Source organism: Tachypleus tridentatus, chromosome 1 (assembly GCF_004210375.1).
Source record: "Tachypleus tridentatus isolate NWPU-2018 chromosome 1, ASM421037v1, whole genome shotgun sequence".
In the NCBI taxonomy this organism is placed as follows: Eukaryota; Metazoa; Arthropoda; class Merostomata; order Xiphosura; family Limulidae; genus Tachypleus; species Tachypleus tridentatus.
Window position 1 is genome coordinate 130,419,861 of NC_134825.1, and position 24,404 is coordinate 130,444,264.

Consider the following 24,404-nt stretch of genomic DNA (forward strand, 5'->3'; position numbering starts at 1 on the left):
TATGTGTAAAATTAGTGTACTGGAAATTTGTTTGCTCTCGTCAATATTTCTCTTAAAGTATGGAAGTTTCATCAATTTAGTGTGTTTTCTAATAGCAAAGCCACGTCGGGCTATTTGCTGAACCCACCGAGGGGAATCGAACCCCTGATTTTGCGTTGAAAATCCGAAGACACACCGCTATACTAGCGGGGTGCTTTAGTGTAAGTGACGTTGCAACAGTATTTAAGAGCAGTAATGTTTGTAAGACTCTCTTTCGTGTATTGTAGTTATATTCATGTCAAAAATTTTCACGACGTAATATTATCTTTGCCACATGGCGTTTAAAATAACATAATGTGGGTGAATATTTGTGTTAAGATCGTTCTGAGACAAAAATCGACAAAATAATTTTGTATTCTGATAATTCGTAAGCTGCATATCTAACTTGCGTATGCATATTTAAGTGACTCAACGTATAGTTTTATTGTCATTATTTGGCAGATACAGATTTTGCTACATGGTTTGGTATGCTAATCTTTCAGCTATAACCTTATTGTATACATAATTTGTTGATTGGAACCTGAATTCAAAACAATCGATATATATCATACCCTCCAGTTTGTGCATATTTCTTAGACGAACACATTACAAAACTATCAAAGTGAAAATAATTAATGAAAAATTAAAATTTGGCACAAACTAGTAAAATCTTACTAGTTGAAGTTGCTTTAAATTACCAACTAACTGAAATGAAAACTGCATTATTGTTTTATTTAGAATTTGTAATAATGGTTAAAATTCTGCACGATTTAAGATCACATCTTTTTTTACAATAATTATTTGGTAATAGGAGCTGAATGGAGTAGATCTCACCAGAACTGTGGACCATTTTGAGGCCTTTACAACCAAGACTAGGGGTGAAAACCCATTGCTATACTACGCAACTGTGATATATGAAAGATAGCAGCCAGGGAAGAAACATATAAAAATGTGTTGTGTATCTGAAAACATAAATTGTGTGGTTTTATTTTGTGTCTTTTTCATCGCCATCTGCTGAAGATCCAAGAACATTTATTTGCCCACTCAAGGGTTTCTAAACACAATAATGGAAAATTTATCGGAAGGAAATACAATGATAATAGCTTCAACCATGATCATCGGAAAATTCATTGAACCATAACAAAGATGTAGCACATATAAAATAAATAGCACAAGCACTTTCGGTAATATTCCTTTTTGTGGAGTGAACTGTAAAGGAGGAATTCCAGTTTAAACAAACATTCAGTTTTTTTATTGTAAGAACTTCAGTGTTCTTTATGTCTCATCATTGTTCTATCAACTATAACACCGTACACGAGATAAGGTAAAGTGTAAAAACAAAAATCATTGTTTACATTTAAAATTATCTTTTGAAGAAACTTGCCATTTAGTTTTTGAAACTATGTATTTTTTGTACGATACAAGGGGACATAACATGGTAAGGGTAAGCTATGTTAATAATAATTTGTATGCCTAATATTAAATATTTATATCAGTTTGATTTTGTTTGTTCTCCCATGAAAATTCATAATAGGGATGTATTTCAATTCGAACTACAAACATTATTTTAGAGGTAAAGTAAGTTTCGTGAAAATGTCTACAAACTGCAAAACATACAAGTCTTTCTAAAGACATTGGATACAGTGAAATATACTCTTCAAAAAAAGAAACGCAAAAGGCAAAATTTGAGACATATTGTTAACAAGTTTATTCCGGGTAGTTCTGCATGACATGTGTGAAACTTTGCACATTCACTGCTGAACATCCAAAGTCTGCAAGGCGAAGTCCACGCTCACTAGTTAAAGTTTAACGTCACTCAACGTCAATAACGAGTATGCCCCTCGTGAGCATCAATAACTGCTTGACATCTCCTGCCCATGGAAGCGATCAGATGACGAATCACATCCTGTGGAATGGCTGTCCACTCATCTTGCAAAGCTGCTGCAAGCTGAGGTAGAGTCTGCGGTTGAGGTTGTCGCCGTCGCAGACGTCGGTCCAACTCGTCCCAAAGATGTTCGATGGGGTTTAAATCTGGTGATCTGGAGGGCCATGGAAGAACGTTGATGTTGTGGTGTCTCAAGAAGACAGTGGTGAGTCGATTGTGTGAAGACGGGCGTTGTCATGTTGAAAAACGTCGTTGACGTTCACCATGATAGGTTGCACATGGGGCCTAAGAATCTCGTCGACGGTTGCGTACAGTCTGATCGGAAATCCTACGCAGCCCTGGTATGGTTGAGGCAGTATATGTCGCAGTGGTGGTCCTATCCCGAAGGTGACGTAACCGGATGTAGCGATCTTGTGCGGGCGTGATCACACGAGGTCTGCCAGATCGTGGACGATCACGAGTTGATCCATGTTGTTGGTGACGATTCCATAGCCTTGTGATAGTGCTTTGGTGTACATTCACAGCTCTGGCAACATCTGATCGAGATTCGCCTACTTCCAAGCGACCAATGGCGTTGTTGCGTTGTGCTTCAGTCAGTCTTGGCGTAACTGTATTGCGTGTTGGTGGCTTAACACTGAGCTATGGAAACCGAGAACCCGTCACTTTTATAGGGATTTTGCACATGTTGCACTTGCAGAACATGCAGATCTCTCAAACAAATTTATTGGACACGAATGCGTTTTGGCGAAAAATCGATTCGTATATTAAACTCCGTTTTCAAAGTGCACAACTTTTATTGTCATTTTGGTCTGACAATCAGTGCCTTAACACGTGTAACATCACATACTTTGAGCTTGTAACGTTATTACACATATTTCTCTTTAAAATAACAAAAATATCCCTTTTGCGTTTCTTTTTTTGAAGAGTATAAATAACAATGGTTATTTGGCCTGTCTAATGATTTACAAGATTAATATATTTATTTTTACTGTATCTTTTATTGAAATATGTTTTTCAAAATGTTAAGGCTGGGCAATGCAATATTATGCATAGTCTTAAGGAATTTTAAGATAATAATTACACTACTTGATAAATATTAACGTTGTGAACAAATACAGAATCCGATTATTTTAGCGCAACACTTACTGATAGCCGCATTTTTTATCTTCGTTTCGCTGCTCTGCACTAACTTTGTTAAAGTTTAAGCATGTGTATAGTGTTCAAAAGTCTTAACTACCTGGTAATATCAAATAGGTCTTCAAACTTGTGAGAGAGATCAATTTCCTTGAAGTGTATTCAGCGAGAAACAGGAGTTATGAAAGGTTGGGAACTATGTTGTTCGTATCAATATCCGATTGGGGCTATTTGTTCATTTTGCCATTCCAACAATAAACTTTGTCGAACATTATAAAATGCTAAACTTGCAAAATTTATTATGCTAGATTAAGAATTTTAGCATTATTATTTTGATACTTCACAAGACATATTACGAAATGAATAAACAACGATTGGTAGATATGAAAAACAAAATACAAAAAGAAGTAATGATGATCTATGGCAATAATACAAGCACAGACTCCTCAGTCTTAAATTGCCTTCAATCCAGGGGTACCACTGGTCCATAGACCCTTGCTTTGAATATATTTCATGGTGCTCCAAGTCGATCTTACCTAATTTACGTCACATAGGAATTATGTTGAGTAGTAGTTAATTCTTTTTGTCAGCTAACGAATTCCATGATTACACCATTGATAATCTATATTTATTTTATGAATATCATTTCATAAAAGGTTTTGAGTGATTTTTTTTTTCGTGGGATTCACCTTTTGTGAGATTTTTTAAAAGAAATCGTTTTCTTCTAATATTTTATTAACTGACATTTGTTTGTTGGTAGTTTTTTTCTCTTTGCATCTCTGATTTTTTGAAATATTTTAGTGTTAGGGTTGTGTCTCACTACGCCACAGTTCCTTATTGAAAGCGTTTTCTTTTGGTATCGTAATTTTTACGGTTAATTTTTTCTTATTTTCGGTTTTATATTGTCTATTGTTGAAGTAGCAAACCTCCTAGTGATTTTTGTTATTTATAATGAGGATGACTTCATGATGTGGAACTCTTTCCCCGTGTTTTTCGAGGTACTTAGTTTCCTTGAAAAGTATATTGAAACAAAAACCATGTATCCAAGTACTAGCATGTATATCTCAACTTCTGAATAGATTAACTATCAGTATGATATAATTTGTGCTGAGACAAATGTTTTATTTAATTTTATGAAAATGTGCGAGTCTGATTCAAATACAGCTACGTAAGTACAAACGCTTAAATCACTACAGTCTAGAAGGCATCTTAGTTGCATTTAATCCTCTTTACAAATTTAACAGATATTACTGTATCCAATCCGAAAACTGTACAAATAAAAACATAATTAAGTATAATTCTAATATTATAATCTGTAGCTAAAAACTTGGATGATTCTGCCAAAATAGGAATAACCAACAGGAAAACTGGCATGTTAACTTGGATGTATAGCTATATTTTTTGTCTTCATGATGCCTTACCTGACTGGCATCCAATTTGTACAAAGATATTCACTGCAGAATGTTGGCCCGATAATATGCAGAGTTCATCTGGTTGATTTTTTTAGTTTCCAAATGTTAAACTTATCATTATAGCTGTAACTACGACCACCAAAGATGGCCGTGGGGGTCTTGGATTAGATGTGCCCGTTAAGTACTCCTATGCAATGTGCGGTACTAAAAAGCACTGAGAAAACATTCACTATAAGCATGAAACATTTCTTTGTCGATGTCGCAGTATTGTTTAGTTCGCAATTAGCTTATTAGAAACAAATATTTTTTTCTTCTTCTAGAAAGTCACGAAACAAATAATGTGTGTGCCACAACACTTTTCAAAAAAAAGTCTACAAGGAAAAACTTGCACCCGAAACTGAACAAACGACCTACGCCACACTACTCATTTGTATTTAGTGTAGCACATCAGATAGTATTATCCACAATGGATATCATACAAAGCTGACTTTAATTCCAGTAAAGGCTTAAGTGGTGTGAAAATACATTTTAAAAATTGTACGGATATCTAACATATAGAAAGAAGTACATGTATATAAATGTTGTTGTTTGTTTTGCATAAAAACTTTTCAAATCTGTGACGAATTTGTACCACTTACCTTCTGTTTAAGACAGTTTAATAAGAAAAATAAAATTCGCCCTAGAGTAAAATTAGTTTCCACCTTCTTTCTTAACTCTTCACTCACCCTATAACAGGTAGTTACCTAGTGACCGCTCGTGTGTGTGTGTTTTTTTTTTTTTTTAAGTTTCCGAAGGAATGAAAAAAATTCAAAGTCATTAAAATTATAAACGTTAAAATAATAAATATTTTGTCTGGCCAGGAGGAGGTAAGGTGGCAGTAGCTGAACTGGTTTTTATAACCACCATTATCTACAACACTGATCATAGGCATTCAAGAATTACCCGGACTTCTGCAGATCCTTAAGTAGATTTATGCATTATTCAATGTGATGACGTATTTCCATTTATCACATACTACTTTGTTCAGTTAGTCTTCTGTTCAGCATTTTGTTTCGATAAAGCCAAATTCATGTACGTTGTACTATTTACAATGCCAAAAGAGGGTTCCCACTTGTACTGTAATAATATATTGTGGTACTAGGTAACTTACAAAGACAAGCCATTAAATTTTCTTTACGTCTTCTCTTGTGGTAGCCTTTTTTTTTTTCCTTGCTGGAATAACGACTCCTTTGCTTTGTTTATGGTCTTTGTACTATATATTTTACTTTCCTTAAAATGATTATTACCTTTAATATTTTTGTAATTGCAAAACAGGAAAGATTCAAGTTAAGAGTCTTGTAATTTCAACCTTCAGATGGGTTAATTTTAGGTATATCTGCATTTGAAAATCATCTCATTTCAACTGAATTGCAACAAGAAGACTTTGGGAATGGATGCACAAGCTACCACACACCCTGAACAACATTGTGTAGTTATTTAATGTAAGTTGCCAACAAAGTGACTGCTGCAAGACATAGGTGCAGGTAACATTTTCAGTCACAGACATACATCTCTTGCTGCTTAAACTGTAGCCAACATGTGAAGTTGTTTTCTGATAAACAGAAGTAACATTTTATTAAATTATGAACAATAAGGAAGACCTAAAACATTCTCTCTCTCATGCATCTGGGAAAGTGCATTTAGATATAAAAAAATTAACAAGTTTTAATGCATTTTATGGTAAATAGAAGGAATAAGAGTAAACAGGTATTAATTATTAGTATTTTAAGAGTTTTATCCAAAAACAAAATTGACCTGCTATTTTCCCAATTCCTTTTTCTTATATGCAATGTATGATATATAAACTTCATAACTATTTTTTTCTTCAACCTTAAGGTTAATGAAAGAGTTGTCTTTAGAATAATTCTTAAAAAGTGCATTTACAAATAATTTATTAGTGACAATTTAAGTGTGCTTAAAAAGCTTTAAATCATTAGGGAGAAACAACACTGACTTGGTGGGCAATCATGGAATAGTCTGAAGAGTTAATCAAAATTATGATAATTCAAAGAGCAGACATATTCTAGGTTATAAAAGGAGGGGTTTCAGACTCATGTGCATGTGTTTTTTAAAACATAAGACAAACTTTTAATAGTCATTTTTGGTGTTCAAAAGTTAGTTATAAAATCTTGTGAAACACAGCTTTTATTCTACATTCACTAAAGTGTATAAAGGAAAATGAAGAATTTAGCTTATAATTAAAATAAAACCATCAAAACTTTGTTAAGCCTAAATTAAACTTAATGAAGTTAGTTTAACAGTGCATTTAATCAAAAGAAATGTATATGTAGTGTCATATATATGCTTCCTTGAATGTCATTAATAGTTTTTATTTTAGAACTTTTAAAAAGTAATTTGGGAAAGTGCTTTCTTACCTTTAAATGTACAAAAAGAAACAAGACAAGTTTAATTCTACCAAAGTATTTTCCAATCAAGAAGTTCATACAGAGCAGGATGATTAGCTCAGTCAACTGATATAACCAATTACCAAAGATCACTTATTACAATAACTAGTACCACATAATATAATAAACTAATGAAATCAGTGTTTCTGATTATTCTTATTTTCATCAATTATTCTAATTATCCAATCAATCAAAATATTATCATTATTACTTCTTTTTAATATTTTCTGATAACTCAAGGTTTGTTCAGCTGTGGGCTAACCCCAGTAATTACTGGTTACGGTGGTTGTAGTGTGAGTTGAAGGTTAAAGGTTTGATACCTGTTACCAGCAACCTTGGTTGCCCTTTTAATCATGGGGATATTATATTTGGTTCAAACAATTGGCTACCAATATTCACTTTCAACTCTTGGGTTACTCTTTTGCCAACAGATAGTGGGATTGGCCATCGCTTTGTCATAACTCACTTTTTCAGCTTCAGATAAATATCAACTGAACTCACACATAACAGAACAACTATTACTACTTCCACTGACATGACTGCATACACATGTTCCACTTGTAAACAACTCATAAATGTGGGTGTGTCTTATCATTCATGTTTAACTTGTTTGGACTAAACAATAGTATAGATTCATTTTCTTGTATTGCTTCCTTATCACAAATTACAGACATAACCAGTGTTACTTAATTCACAGAGATACCCATTGTTTATGTTTACCTTGTTCAGACTAAACAATAGTGTAGCTCTAATTTACTGTAGTGTTTACTTATTACAAGCTACAGATACAACACCAGTTTTATAAAAAAAAGTTGTTGATCACTAAGTAATTTGCTCATTCAGCTGTTTGTCAGAAGTTACTGAACACAGATTAGTAACAGTATGCAACAACATCAATTTACTCAAACAAAACTATTGTTCAATTAAGACTAGCTCTAGCTAGATGAGAAGTACTAGATAAGAAAAACACTGGCACCACAATCCATTTAAACACTGCCTAGTACAGTAAGTTTAATTTGTTTCATTTCTTGATTTTTCACCTTCAACATGCATGTTTATTTGTACAGTTTCTTCCAACATGTATTTTAAAGTAAAATATAAACCTATCATTAACATTAGTGCATTTCTTTTAAAATTCCGTCCATATCAACTTCTCATTTGAAAGATTTTGATGATTTTTATTCTTAGTTAATTTTTTTCTTTAATTTGTTCATAGTCTTGAGAGAATTAGAAAAATATTCCAAAACTTCTGTAATTAAACACTTTTTTATATTGTGGTCAAAATATTTCTTATAATACTTCAATTTCTACCTTATAAATTATTTTAATGCCTGTAAATGGGACATCTAGTATCATGACAAGTTTTCTTGCTAAATAAAGGACACTGTGCTGTCTTTATCATTTTGAATTATATGTTGTCTATTATAAACTGTGACAAGAATCTTTACTAGGTTTTATTACATGAATTCTAAGAACAATTATTTTTAACAAGTAACACTGCACAACAAAGTTTTTGCTTTGTGAAAACTGTTGGGTGTTCCTTATAGATTTTTGGCTGTTGACCACAAAAATCACATCCAAATTTGCCCATCAAGTACCATTTCATCAAAATCTTCAGTTTCACCAGGACATTGCTCTACAATTGAAAAACAGTATCAGGGCAACTGGAATCCGTCAATGCTTGCTGACTACTGTTGACACTGCAACGTGATGGACCGGACATTGAATACAAATGAAAATCTAGAGCAAAACAATTTTAATTATGTTGAACTTAATAGTGTATTAGAAACATAAATGCAATTAAATACATTATTGCTGGTAAACAGTTAACTGTCTATTTCTCAGAGTTCCTACGTGATGAAGCAAAACCAAAACTATATTTGTGCATACCCACCAGGTACCTGTCACAATCAGCAAAAACTGTTCAGGAAACAAAACTTTTCAAAAAAACTGTTGTGCAATGTAATTAGATTATTTTGTAATCTTGTGAAAATTTGTAATGTAAACCCACATAAACGTTTTCAGTTTATTATAAATTAGATTCTACATTGCACTTATTTTACATCTTCGTACACAACACTTATAAGATTAAGTAACTTAGTCCTATATTGCTGTACTTATGTTTATCATATTAAATGAAGCATAGTTCAAAAATATCTCCAGAAAAACAAAAAGAGAGAGAGAGAGAGAAAAATAAGAATATTAGTCTCATGTGAACCTGATGATAAATCAGTTGGCAAATACTACTAGTTGCCCAAATGTAATTATAACACATTGTGATTAATATGAACTTTTGATAACATGCTTCACATGAACTATTGTGAACCTTATAGCCTGAAATAACTAGCATCTGTTTATTCACATAAGTTACGTAATACCAGCAAGATAACACTATAAAACAAGAAGGACAACACTTCATATGTATTAGTGTGGTTTTTAATAGGAATTTGTAAAGTTCTAGGAGCAGTTTTTTGTATCACTTGCCAAAACGGAGTAGTCAGGTATCTTAAGTCAAGGAGACAGATCTTTTTACAGTATGTTTCTCCAATTATGTTATCAATTAGTGTTATATGACTCTAATGTTCTAAATGCACATTTTTCAGTTCTACGTAATAAAGATGTTTGTTGAATAGAAAAGGAAAAAGAAACCTGTAAATTTTTAATATGTACAGGTTAATCAGCTAAATATCTTACATGGACTGTCACACACATTAATTTATTCAACTCATTCCCCTCTGTTCATATGATTGTTTGTTTGTTTTTTGAATTTCACACAAAGCAACTCGAGGGCTATCTGTGCTAGCCGTCCCTAATTTAGCAGTGTAAGACTAGAGGGAAGGCAGCTAGTCATCACCACCCACTGTCAACTCTTGAGCTACTCTTTTACCAACGAATAGTGGGATTGACAGTCACATTATAACGCCCCCATGGCTGAAAGGACGAGCATGTTTGGTGCAAAGGGGATGCAAACCCGCGACCCTCAGATTACGAGTTGCATGCCTTAACATGCTTGGCCATGCCGGGCTGTTCATATGATGTTTGACTTAGTATTAGCCTGTGAGATATATGAAACAAGTCAAAGTTTAGCACCTATAAAGATGTTATTTCCTGTTCAAAACAGCCTTTTCATTTACTTCTTTGTTGTCGATGAATGTACAGGATTTTAGTTTGAATTTCATATGACCAATTCAGTTATTTAATTTTTTAAAGCAGCTAGTTTGCATATGATTACAGGATGAGTTTTTTTAATGATGTTATACTCAAAACCATGAAGTAATCTCATTTTACTTTTTTGTGACATTTCTTATTAATATAAATGTATTTAACTATTTCAAACAACACTGGAGAAGATTTGTGATGTTTACAACTCTTGAAATACTTTGTCCAATAAAAGTAAAAATTTATTATTATTTTGTGCTTTTGTTTAATTATACCAACATAATGATATAGGGAGGACAACACTACTACTCTTAACATTACTAAAACAAGAGAAATATTAAACTATACTATTATTAAAATCATATAAAATACATGCTCTCAGTAATATAATGGTATGAAAAATCCATTATACATGTGCAAGTGTGTAGTGTACACAAATTGAAATGTATGAGTAACAATGTAAACGCAGTGATCTATGTATGTTTGTATGAGAACAAGTGTTTATGTTACCTATTGTGTCAGAATCACTAGTTCTTGATTCTACAAATTGTTATGATGAGTCAGTGTATCAAAGCCAACAAAGAAACAGATATGTACAATGTTTTTTCCACTAACTAAAGTTGCTTGTCAATATTAGACACAAGTTTCTGAACTTGAATAAAATGAAACACCAGAAAAAAAAAATCACTCATATTTATTATAAAATCCATGATATTTATAGTTACTTGAAAATTTTCTTCACTAAGTGAGTTATCATTCTTAGAAAAAGTCTGTCAGATACAGGTGTCACAGCTCGAGAGTGACCGCTTGGACTTACTAGCCCAGAAGAAGAGCTTGCAGGAGAAAGAGGGGCACCTTTTCGTAAATAGCGATTCATTGTCAGCAAAACTGAATTCTGAAACAAAGTAAAACATTAAATATAGGTAACTGTTTAGGCTAATATGATAATAGTTATCCCAAAGTGATAGTAACAGTTTTGATAACTTTAATATATACATGATAACAAACTTTTCTTGAATGTAAATGTGGTGTAATTCATACAGGTGTTTACAATACCATAAAAGAAATTGAGCACAAAACTGGAGTATTCACTTCTTGAACTCTTGTAAGATAAATGGAAAATTTTATGTCAATATACAACAGAATATACAAGAAATATTTGCCATATAGATACTAAATGGTCAAAGTGTGCATGTCACAACCTTTTTGAAAAGTTACATTAAAAATTTAACTAAATTACTTTATTATCAATGTATGTTAATAAACTTAATAAGATAATGTAGTTTGTAATTCAAATCCTTATATTATTTTTATTTTTATTCTTATTTTCAAAAGGAAATGTATAAAACTCAATCTGCACCTCTGAGTCACATGAAATGGTGAAGCTCCGTCTTCTCATATATAATTTTTTCTCTTCCCTTATAAGGACTTAAGACTGTTTCAACCAATTAGAAATATGTATTAATTGGTACTGACAGGGTAGAATTAACATAATAACCTTCTTGCTTTATCTAAATATCACTATATTTGTTCAACCCACACTGATATCTCCTATCTTTTAAGAAAGGTCTATAATTCTTTTTTACATTGCTATTAGACATGTTTATAACCAAAAGTATATTCTAAATTACATAAATTAAACAACTGTTTGGCTGTAGTGGTTAAAGTTGATATTTTATGTAGAGAATTTGCTGCATTTACACTAAAGACATTGCTCTGAGCAGTATTAGAATTTTTGTAAACCTATTTATAAGTTAGTTAGAAAGCCATACAAATTATTATACATATACAGGGTGTGGACAAAAAAAGTGACCCCCTTGAAAATTATGTTAATTTGTTATATTGTTTATTAGATCTTTTTCATTTAAATTATTAATTTATTAATATTATAAGAACTTGATAATAACAATAGTAAGCTCACAAAAGTTTTATTAGCTTGAGAAACCATTAAATGTTAGACAATCTAATTCAAATTTGACAAATTATCTTTAAATTATTTCAAACAAAAGTAGAGTGTACAATATCAAATTTGACAAGTTTAAAATTTTGCTGATAATTTGGGAACTACCTAAATATATGTGTAGTAGTTTGGGAACATTCTGTTTCACTCCCTTATTTATTTATTTTTTTTCTGAAAAGGCATATTTGAAAGCTGCATAAATCACTTTTCCGACAACCAATACAATGACAGAAAAAAACAATCTTACTAAATCACTAAAATCAAGTGCAAAAAGCCTCAAGATTAACTTTGTTTTTAAGTGTATAGTTTATTTGTTGTTATATCTTTTAACAAAAGTAACTAAAATGTAAAACTTAAAACGTTAGTAAGGTTAGGAAAGAAAACTTAAATAAAAAAATGTTTCCTCAAGGAGCATAGACAGACTGCCAGTGTAACTCTCACCAAGTGACTTAATGCTTTCTTACACTAGTTAGACACATTTCAAAGAAAAATAAATGATGCAATTTAATGAAAGTAGATACTAAACTGTTAGGAGGCTGAAGATATCTGAGATAAATAACTGTAATTGTCTCTTACAAGTTGCAGTCATCCTAGAAACTAAATAAAAAGCAATTCTGATTCTATTTCAAAATTTTCAACTCTTGCTATAATTTGTGTTAGAGTAGAGAAAATAAGAGGTACAAAATTTTAATAAAAAACTGATATTCATTCAGGAGGTTCTAGAAGTTACAAAATATGAAGATTGTAATATGAAATGTATAACATTCATTCTTACATGAAAATCCTTTTATACTCAGATCAACTAAAAGGGGTTTCTTAAATTTATAAATCATTCTTCAGTAAAAATACTTTATTAAAACTGATTATTTTTTACTTGTAATGTTTACTGAAAGCTTAAGAAGTTATACTTAGTATATTCTAGGTTTTGTATAGTTTCATGGTTACATGGTGGTACTCATAGGATTTATCAAATCAACCAAGTCTATCTCCATATGTGCACAGGGTTGATCTATTGCAAAATTAATACTGATTCCAAATTTACTCTTTATTTTCAGGAATTCTGGCAACCTTTTAGTAAACATGAAAACACGCACAAAGATTTCTTCACAAAGTATTTTTGCTAAAAATGTGTCTGTAACTTACTGAGTGAATCTGAAAACATTATTAGGAAGAGTCATATCCACCAGGGACTGCTGTAGTTTTATAGTACCTATATCACAAGAAAGATTATCTACCTCTATGTAAATAAAAGTCTCACAAAATCTGTGAATAGTCTTTCAGTGATCAGAAAAATGGACAAAATTCTGATAATTTCCAACTTTTTTTTCCTCTCCAACATTTAGAAGCATTATAATGGGCTATATTTTGTTTACAAGGTATGTGCGAGTAGAAAGAATATATAAAAACAGTTATTGAGTTTCAGTGATAAATTTAGGATCACTAATTATCAACAAATGGTTCAAACTTTTCAATATTTTTACACCTTTTACTGTTAGACCTGGCATGGCCAAGTGTGTTAAGGCATTCGATTTGTAATCAGAGGGCCGTGGGTTCGAATCTCGGTTACACCAAACATGCTCGCCCTTTCAGCCATGGGGGTGTTATAATGTGACAGTCAATCTCACTATTCATTGGTAAAAGAGTGGCCTTCCCTCTAGCCTTACACTGCATTAGGGAGGGCTAGCGCAGATAGCCCTCGAGTAGCTTTGTGTGAAATTAAAAAAAAACAAACAAACAAATCTTTTATTGTTCATTACTTCACACCAAAAATCTAAGATTTATTACACCAAGCAGTTATTTAATAAAATTCACTTCCTGTTTCTTACTTACTCACACTAGTACATCATCTGTTAATAGTTAGGAAATTCTAGAGTTCTTATTTATTTCTCATTTTGTTTTGTATAATTAATTTTTGTTACTTTTTAGTTCCAATCTACACAGATGGTTTACTTTTGATCAGGAATTATTAATATTGACCCAGAAGAATGGCGTGAACCCAATTTCCAAATACAAAACTAACACTTCAAAGAAAAAATACTAAAAACAAGACATAATAAAAAACAAAACAATAAAACCTGAAATTATAGTCTAGGAGTCAGTTTCATAAAATTCCAAAATGGGTCTTAAATTTAAAAGAATAAGTGTTAAAAATACCATAAAAATAACAAAGAACAAATGCTGCATGTTATCAACTATCTAATACTTAATGTGGATAGTAATATTGTCATTTTTCTCTTTATAATAGCCAATAAAATGTAAAAAGGTTTAATGACAGTTCTACAATGTACAATAGTGAGGAAAATTTAAAATTTCTTTGTTCAACAAATGTAACTACCTTTCACTACTGGGCTCTTACTATACTTAACTGAAATGGCAAATCCAAGTAATACAATAATAAACAGTTCACTGAATTTATCGTCATTCTAAGCTTCAGTATTAGTTGTCTGACTAAAGTTAAAAGCTGTAACTGACTGAAAAACAGGCCATCTACCACCTTTCAGTAAGTGTTGGTAATGAAATAAAGGATGTGGGATTTGCACAGTGTACTTACGATAAAAATGATTTTCCAAAATTATAAAACGCAATGTCAACTCACAAGTTCAGCACCAAGTTCTCTTCTTAGTAATTGCTTTTCTCTAGGTTTCAATGCAGGATGCAGAAGACAGAGCAAAGCTTGGGACAGCAACAATGTCAGACTCGTTTCCAAGACATACTGAAGACGTAACCTATTCGAAACATTCCAAATTCAATTAATATCATTATAATAAAAATCTTTGAAACACAATCTTGATTAATTTAACTTCAAACACTACTCAGGTTAACTTTCATTTTAATACAGAGCAGGGAAAAAGGGTGGTGGTGGTTTTCATTGCCAGAGGTTTCTATTTTTACAACCATTTTAGCATTAATCATAGTATAGAATTTATGCACAGTTTATTTGCTGTCCTGTCGTACTGAAATGTTTCAAGTCTTCGGTAATAGCCTGACATTCAAGTGTATAATTCCATAAGTGTACATGGCCTGTGAAGTCTCCAGTTTACATGGTTAAGCTACTTTTCCATATTAGTGTCCACTGGTTATTCATTTCTTCATCACATTACCCACAATTAATAAGTGTATGTGTAGATGGGATCCTATGCCTTATAAATATCACATCCATTCCTATTTTTGAAAGTGTTTACATTTTCAAAATTAAAGATTTTAGAAAATGTAACTTCTCAGAAATTCCAATTTATAAAACATTAGACTGGGTATTAACATAACAAACAGCAAAATATTGCAGAATATATGAAAAGAATATCTCCAAAAGCACTATTAATAATTTTAATCCTGTTTTCACATCAATGAATTATAAATTTGAAATATACAAGCTATATCTTAAAAATAACATCTTTAATAACATAGTTTAATAAGTAACTTAAAAAAGAATGAATCATTTATTTTTCAAAAAAAGCTTGTCTTCTCATCTAACTTAAAAATGAAGCTATAGAGTATAGTTAACAATAACAGCAAATATACTTTTAAAGAAATGTTTTACCTCTCTGCATACAGTATAAAGACTAAATTTGTCAGTAGTATAGAAAAGTAAGTAATATGCCACAAGTGATACGAGAATTCTAAACTGATAAAGCTCGAATAAGTAACAAGCTTAAAATGACATCCTCCAACATATGTATTGTAAATACCTACATATATACTATATATATATACACACACACATACTTCTGACATATATCTTTTAGGTTTCAAGGCACAGATGTATAGCAAAATTCAATTTTGTGAACCATAACAGCTGCACAATTTATGTGCTAATATTTGCTAATAATAATCAATCAAAGTATAATCAGATGAAATTTCTTCCACTTTTGAGGGTTTTTGAGCTGGGTTGTAAAATAATTTTATGATTGTATGTTACAAAGTACAATCACAGTGACATTCAGTCATAGTCACTATCCTGTGCTTTATGTACAGGGCCTTGTATAAAAAACACATACACACAAATTAAATGTGATCATAAGTTCAGGCTTTCTTTGTTAAGAAAGTAATATGGCTAATTAATTAGCAATGGTATCCACTCACACATGCACATATAATTACTAATAAACATAACAATAAATTACTTCCTACACAAAGGCCAATCAACTGTTAGAATTAATTTTTCCTACTGTGTAAGATCAAGAAATATACTGTGCACTATATGCTGGGTTGCACTAGATGTGGGTATTTTTGATAATTTAAGTTTAATCAGCATTACTAAAATATTTCATCACAATAAAACAGTAAAGCTGAAAACAAGCTTCAGTTAATATCCAGTAGCAGTTTAGGAATTAATGCAGACTGTTCTAAACAGTAAATGGTGGTTTTGACAGTAATATATCAGCTCAAATAACATTAAGAATTTCATCAAAACCTTAAATGTTAAAAAACATCAATTGTTAGCTTTTGTTTAGTATTAATGCACTAGCAATTAGTTATGCATGCATAAGCTTTTCAATTATTTTTTTTTTTTTACAAAATACCGAAATGTTACTTCTGTATTAATTATTACTGTAAAATAAAGACACAGAAGCTAACCTCAGCAAACAAGAAAAGTATACACTGATAACAGTAAAACTTTCTTTATATTTAACACTAGGTATAACACATTTAATAATATAATCTACATTATTTATGCTAATAAATAAGAATTGAATAATTGATTTCCCATTCATTTTTAACTACCTTTTTGTGTAACATATCTTTTACAAAATAATTTATATAAAAATTCAAATTCAAATGCTTCGTTTTATTTTCAGATACAACTTCCACGGAAAAACAAATTACTATAAATATTAACTTGAAAAAGCTCCTTCATTACCAAAATTGTAAAAACCTATAATATATACACAAAAACTAAATAAATACTTTTAAGTTTGATCATGTTAACTGATAACTGAAAAATATTTGTGATGTAACTTAAGATTTTTAAAAAAAAACCTGCAATTATTTTGATATGAGTTGTATTAACAGTTTAAGGACAGAGATAAAATGCTATAATGGTCTGAATGGTAAAGAAACTTTTCATGAATATAACACTATTAGTTTGATGGAGAGTTGCATCCAGTTGACTTATAATTAGAAACTGAGATTAAAAAATTGTGATTCTCTGAAATCCAAAACCTTACAAGAATAAACTAAAAAGGTTTCTAAACAGAGATTTATATTCCTGTGATTTTACTCCTCTAAAAATAACTACATGTAATTAGGTATGGATATTACTAACTGAAAAAACAAAAAACTTGTCATCTTTTGTGTTAGCAAAAAAATCAGTATTTCTATCATGATCTTTAGTTATTTTTACCAAAGAATAGCAGGATTTTCCATCCTATTATAATGCCCCAACAACTGAAGGAGGAAGCATGTTAGGTAAGCAGTGCTATTAAATGAACATCAAATGGTAATTTCATACCTTTCTGTTGGCAAAGGACCTTCTAGATGTGACAGCTTTGCAGGAGAGGACACTCTTTCATTCTGTAAATACAAATATACATTTCCTAAAAAATTTTCATGAGTTTTGTCACCAGTGCACTGTACAGACAATGCATATTTTCATTGAAATAAAGTAGCTGTTTTCCAAGTATATAAAAAAGGTACTCAAATTGAACAGAAAATACAAAAGCAAAGATAATACAATATTTACTCTTCATGCTATACATTTTAAGATGAATAAAAGTGCCATTATGAAACAAAAGTGTGAGAAACCATAAGTTCTAAAAACAATCAGGCATTTCCTTTAAAGAACAGGTTCTTCTTTTTACCTCTCAATGAGAAATATTCATTTTTTAAACTGAAAGTAGTATTCTAACAAATGAGGCATAAAATTAAAATTGAGTACAGAAGCAGTAATTTTTTTAGTTTTCATGGCTTTGTAGGTATGTCAAAACAAGCATGTTTACACAACTTTATTAATATGAAGTTTCAGAGTAAAACACAATACAAAACTTTGTTCTATATTAAATATCATTGTTATTTTTTCTTACTGAATCAACTAAATTTAGTATACATTGTTGGTTTAGAATCATTTTGGTACATTGTTTTAAGTTTTTAAGCAAGCCTTCCAATTTTTTCACAAGTAATAAAGTAGATAAAAACTGTATTATTTATTTAACTGTTTTTGTAGTTAAACACAAAGCTACACAATGGGTTAATTGTGCTATGCCAACCATTGGTATTGAAACCTGTTTTTTAGTGTTGAAAGCTTTCAGGCTTACCACTGTGCCACAGAGAAATAACTTGATTGTAAAGCAATGCACAAAAACTGTCATTTATAATTAACTGTTGATACCTAATACAAAAAAATCATTTACAGCCTAAGAAGTTACAAGAGAATCACAAAAGTGAAACTATTCAAGTACATTCAATAGGAACCCTTTGTTGAAGTTTAGAAAGTTTCAGCACATATAATGTTATTAAAAATCTTAATATAAAGGAAGAACCCTATATGAATTTAAGTGCAAACAGAAAATATAAAACTATAACAAATATTCTTCATTGCACATTAAAATAACTCTCAAAACACTACCTTGCTTTTATACTTATCAAAACCAGTGGACCATGTGTGAGTAGTTTTACATTTCTGCATATCTTTACAAAATCACACAATTTCTATGTAAAATATGTAGAAGTACCAAAAAGTAGTTCGTGGGAATATCTGCAGTATAAATTTTTGCTTGAATTATATGCTATTAGGGACCTTTTGTAAAACAAAACAGTGATAGACATACAAGCAATTTGGTACAGAAATAGTTCAAAACTGTTTAAAAACCAAAGTTGATTTATATAAATCTCAATGGTAATTTTAGGATTAATTCAATGCATCAATATAAAGAAATGATAAGTATAACAGGTGTTCATTAAGAAAAATGTTTATTCAAAACATTAACATGACTAAAACAGTTGTTCTTCAGTACACATAACTTAAGTTCAAAGCCTCTTTCTATTTGTACTATAAGTATCTATCTAAATCATTATCTAACTCTATGTGTGAGTGTGCCTAATTGAAACTGGACCGACTTGTCACCTTATCTCCAAGGAGTGACTTTGGGAGTTTATTAACTAGTAATTAATATTAGCACACATATTAACTTAAAACCCAAAAATAAAGTAATAACAACAATGGCTCACCACGAATATGTGAAAGGGAAAATTATGAGTCTACAGCTCAAACACATAATAGTGTAGAATAACATTTTCACATTGGGCTACATCACAATGCATAAAAATCTAATTTCAACTTTTAGCAGTAGTGCATAATAAAGAACCAAATAAAAAAAAAACAACTAAATGTTCTAATTAACAGGATTAGGTCAACTTTTGAGGTCATTATTCAACTGGCTACTTTTATAACACATACACAGATTTCAAAGCTTTACATATCAATTTCAATATCTTAAAACGTTTAGCTATCAATAATTCAAAAACGAAAATAAAATGGCTAGTCTTGAATGCAAAATTTTCATGACATGTTAGAAGAATTGATATGTTTTGTTACTTTTTGCTACTTTTGAAAAAAAACAAAACTAGTTCCTTCTTGGTGTTTGTTATTTTATACCATTTTTCTCAAATACATTAATTTACATCAGTGAAAAAAATTACCTTGGTCAAGGCTCGAACACACATATTTATACACGATAGTATAGTTCCAAAACTTAGAGGGCCGCTGTGTTCCACTCCTGGTGTACTAAAGCTTATGTCTAGCATGATTTGCCATTGTCCTACATCTACACCCTATATCAAAACACCAAATATTTGTGAATAATTCACATTTGTGAATAAAACTCCCTAGTAGCATAACATTTTACAATCATGTTTTTTTATATTTTCAATGAGAGGCTAATATTGTTTAAGTCCCATAAACCAGTTAGCTAAAAACAAAAACAAGTACATTCCCTAACTTTGATAACATATTCACCTTGTTACTTATTTAAAAATCAATTAATCCCTTAGCTGTGGAGATTTACTTGTTGAAAATCAAAATTTTAGTATTCAGTTGGGTGCATTCCACAAAAGCTTGTGAGTTTACAATCACACCATATGGCACATTCCGCAGCTGAGGTGTTAAACCTGCTATAGTCACATTAATTAGGATAAAATACTAAAGATTTTCATTCAAAATGTTGCCCCAGATTAGCACATAACTTATTCTTTGAGCATTACTAAAGAAACATTTTTTGACAAGTTTATTTCCCAAGAGAAAAACAGTAAATGAGCCAGCACACAATACTTTATATTAACAGTTACTACCATTTATTTTGAGCCTATTAACTAATATAAAGAGTAAAATCATCTTTCAGTATCTGAATCAATGTTAAAACAAATTGTGCAAAAAAGACAATCTTTTATTTCATGCTAGTAAACGTTCTACATTCTAAAACGTTTTTGGCATAAAAAACAACCATACTTTTACCTGATCAGATAGAACTTCATACAAATGAGGACTAAATAACTGAAGGGTGGACAGACCTACTGCTAGAAGCTCCAAGAGCCTGAAAACAAAAACAAAATCTTATGAAGTTGAAAATCCTAAACTTTAATGAGAAAAGTGCATGTGGAAAAGTTCACTATTAGCAACACACTTTTTAAAACCTTGTTTTGTTCAATGCAACAGAGAACTGACCAACATTACATGAAATACTATGATTTTGTTGAACTATTACAATTTTTGTTAATTAATGAACCAACATCAAAATTATCCTACATTTTTTATTATGACATTAATTACTTTGTATAAATCAACATTACTGAATTGTTTTGATGCTTTAAAGACTGCAATAACAACAACAACATACCTATGCTAAAACAATAACTATAATTTTATTTAAAACCATATTTAACATCTACATAATATGAAGACAACTAACAAGACATCATGACAGGAAAACACTGAAAAAGTAACTTGTAGCTTTGTTTATTTCTGAAATGCTATATTATTGTTTTAGTTATATTTTGGAAAATAGTGTCTGTTTAAAGGACTTTTTATTCAACTTTGATTTCATTAAACATATTCTTGAGAATAACAACAACAAAGAAACATTAAAGTATTTTAATTGTTTTAATAACACACTGTTTACACACACCTAACAACTGTTTAAAATATTGTTTTACTATAATGTTCTGCATTGTCAGAAATACAATTAATATATTAAAAATCACATTTCATTCATACTTACCAAATGTCATTTTGTTGCTATGTGTTTTATACATTTATTATTTTTACATTTGTTACAGCCATAGTAAAATAATTATAAGATTACATCTAACTTTAAAGCTATGTTAACAAGTTTTAATTTCTTTAATTTTAAAATAACCCAAAAAGTCATGGACAACAAATAATTCTAATTATTTAAAACTTGAAAGAATTGCATTTTTAGTTAGCTATTATGGTAGTTCACTCTGTTCTGAACTTAATTAACTAATATTGAGATTAAATATTTTGCCCTGTTCTAAAATTATTTTGACCTTATGGATATTCATCTGTATTAATTTTATTATTACTGATCTTATAATAATTCATTTGATTTCACCTTATTTTAAATAATTTTACAATAATTCATATGTTCTGAGTTTAGCCATTATATTCTTGTAGTATTTTCTGTTCTGAGATTAAATATTTTGATTTTAAAGTAATTAATCTGCTTTGGGCTTACTATTCTGTTTCTATAGTACTTTATCTTCCCCAGCTTTCCATATTTTACCTATCTTGTGTAATAACATTCCTTATGAAATCTGATATTTTAACTAATATAGTCCATATAATCTTGGAACAAATATATTCTCAAATGAAAAGCCTAATATGGCTAATAATAATATCTGGTATAACAGTTATTTTTGCCTTGTAATTACCCATATGTTGCAAGCTTAACTATTCTTATTTTACATGTTACAAATTCTAACTTTGCTGTAACTCAATTATACAGAATTTAACAAGTCTGACCAATGTGCTCAGCTTAGATAGTCAGAATAACAAATCACTTCACCTGTTTTGAGCTTGAACTAGCTGAGGTGACAGTCTATCAGTTTCTTCTGTGGACAACAATCTTTTCATAAAGTGGCTGTCTGGATCAGCTTGAGTAGTTACTGATATTAATTTTGTCTCATCTAGGTCTGCTTTAGAATGCTACAAGAACAATGTAATCACACTAATAGTGCTAAATAAATATATAAAAATCTTTGCTTATAAAGCTGTTTTAGCTTGAATTTATGTGATGTGAACAAGAGTATTCACAATACACTGTTAGAAATCTAATACATAAAACATACGCCTAACAACTTAGACTAAGTTCCATGAATGACCTTACATTTAGTCAGCACTGTCATAAATTAAATGAAATCATTGTCAAAACATTCACTTGGTGAATCAATTCAAACACTAGATATATGATACACAACAAAATAAACTACTCTACATTAAAACTGCCTATATTGAAGAAGTTTGCAATATACTGTGTTAAAAATGTAATTCAACTTTTAAAATTCTCTAATATCAAGCTAAATACAATACATATTGACCAAAATTTGTGAAGCACCAAACTCCCAGTTAGCAATGGATCTATCACCACTGAACATACATTTTAATACCAAGGTGATACAATTGAAAGATGACAAATAAAAGCAGCTACTACCAAAACTTCTGTCACTTGAGATATGATAAAGGAAAGTGCTCATAGAACTGCAAAAGAATGGTTATTGGATATAACATTAACAGTAAAAAATATAATAGAATCTCAGACATATCATCCTACTTATTAATAACTATATCTGCTATGAATGAGTACCATTATTTTACTTTGTTTGTAATACGTAAATGTATTTTAACAAGGAATAAAAGAAGGAACACATAAATATACAACTTACCTCTATAAAGTGCTGGAGAAGACTAGGTCTGATTAAGTATGCAGTTGCTGCATAGCAGACATCACAAGTGTCACCCTGAGTAAACAACAGTAATATATATGCTACTAATATTTTATAGAAACATATCATATGTAACAATGCAAACAAATTATCATAATGGAAAAAAAAGTCACAAGAATACATATCACATATTTTGACTTTGGTATAAATCATAATCATTAACTTGTTGATACCTAAACCTTCACAACAGTGGACATCATATTAAAACCAACTCATAATATTCACTTGAACTTCAGAACTCTTCTAGCTATTTTGAGGAGTCCATTATTATAAATACTTAAATATTTACAGTAAAAATAAGTAAACCTGAAAGTGGTAAAACAAATTAGACTGAGCTGTTGTATTAGTATTTCAAATTTAACATGCAGAAACTATTAAAAAAAAGTATCAGACCATTTAACTCTCTCACTTTGGGCTCAGTTGTGATTTCTTTAGACATTTTTTTCTATAACATTTAATATGTTTTATGCATCTTAACAAAATTTTTCAAGCTTTTTAATTATTTTTACTAAACATTTCTTTTTGAATATATGGAGTCAAAGTGTTGACCACTCTGAGTGCAAAGTGATTTTAATGTTCAGTTTTAAAATACTTTTCTTCATCTGAAAACTGACATATTTCATTTGCATAATCTCTAAAACTTCCTAAATAAGTTTCAATCTTTTTCAGTAAAATTTATATTTTATCTTACCTATCCTAGCTCTACATGCATTCAGTCAATTTGACTGATCTCATAACCATCACACAAAATATATAGTAAGTCTAAGTTACCTTTTTTTCTTTCTATAATTAATTCAAATTCATACAAGAAATTACACATGTTTATCCTAAATAGCTTAAAGCTCATAACAGTATACATCTGTTTCTACACAAATTTTGTGTTACTCAGCAAATGTTACTTCATAAAAAAATTTTAATATTGTTTTTCATCTTTATCTTACTTTATGTATTTCTAATGTTTACATTTTAATACTTTTATAATAATGAATAAAAATATACATGAAAAACAAGAAATACAGTACTTACTTGGGTCTTCCTTTTTTTTGCTTACATAATACTAATAATACCATTATACTAATGGTACTACACCACACTAAATTTATTTAATTAAATAATGTGAATAATAAGTCAGAATAACAACTCATCAAAACCAAACTATGTCCTATAGGTAAAATATTTTTTTGTCTTTCTAAGTATGTAATAAGAGCCATTAAAAATTTAATTTAATTCAATGATGTGTTTCCCATGGAAATAGAAAAAGCTTGAAGTAGGAGTGAAATGGATAATTCCCTGAACAGGAAACAAAAAATAACAACATATAATCTGATAGATTAAAATTTTGGCTTTCTATTGGTTATAAGTAATACAGTATCAAATTCTAGTGCAAACTACTGGCAGTTTTTGAAAGGCATGATGTTACAGGTGGGCATGGCAAATGG

General features: G+C 30.3%; 1 protein-coding gene across 12 annotated transcripts in view; it reads right to left on the minus strand.

Annotated features, from left to right (window-relative positions):
- Positions 1-8,294: 8,294 nt before the first annotated feature.
- Nup188 (nuclear pore complex protein Nup188) overlaps positions 8,295-24,404 on the minus strand; it is a 173,289-nt gene continuing 157,179 nt past the window's right edge. For 8 of the 12 annotated variants that reach the window (XM_076452137.1, XM_076452103.1, XM_076452093.1 and 5 more), the window contains 8 exons: positions 22,906-22,980; positions 22,029-22,168; positions 20,459-20,537; positions 19,648-19,779; positions 17,462-17,523; positions 14,609-14,738; positions 10,778-10,947; positions 8,295-8,593 (listed from right to left, as the gene is read on the minus strand). In XM_076452137.1, coding sequence (XP_076308252.1) covers positions 8,530-8,593; positions 10,778-10,947; positions 14,609-14,738; positions 17,462-17,523; positions 19,648-19,779; positions 20,459-20,537; positions 22,029-22,168; positions 22,906-22,980 — 852 coding nt within the window. In that variant the 3' untranslated portion in view covers positions 8,295-8,529. Of the gene's footprint in view, positions 8,634-10,777; positions 10,948-14,608; positions 14,739-17,461; positions 17,524-19,647; positions 19,780-20,458; positions 20,538-22,028; positions 22,191-22,905; positions 22,981-24,404 lie in introns of those variants that run through there. The other 4 variants (XM_076452121.1, XM_076452083.1, XM_076452127.1 and 1 more) reach the window with 3 other exon arrangements.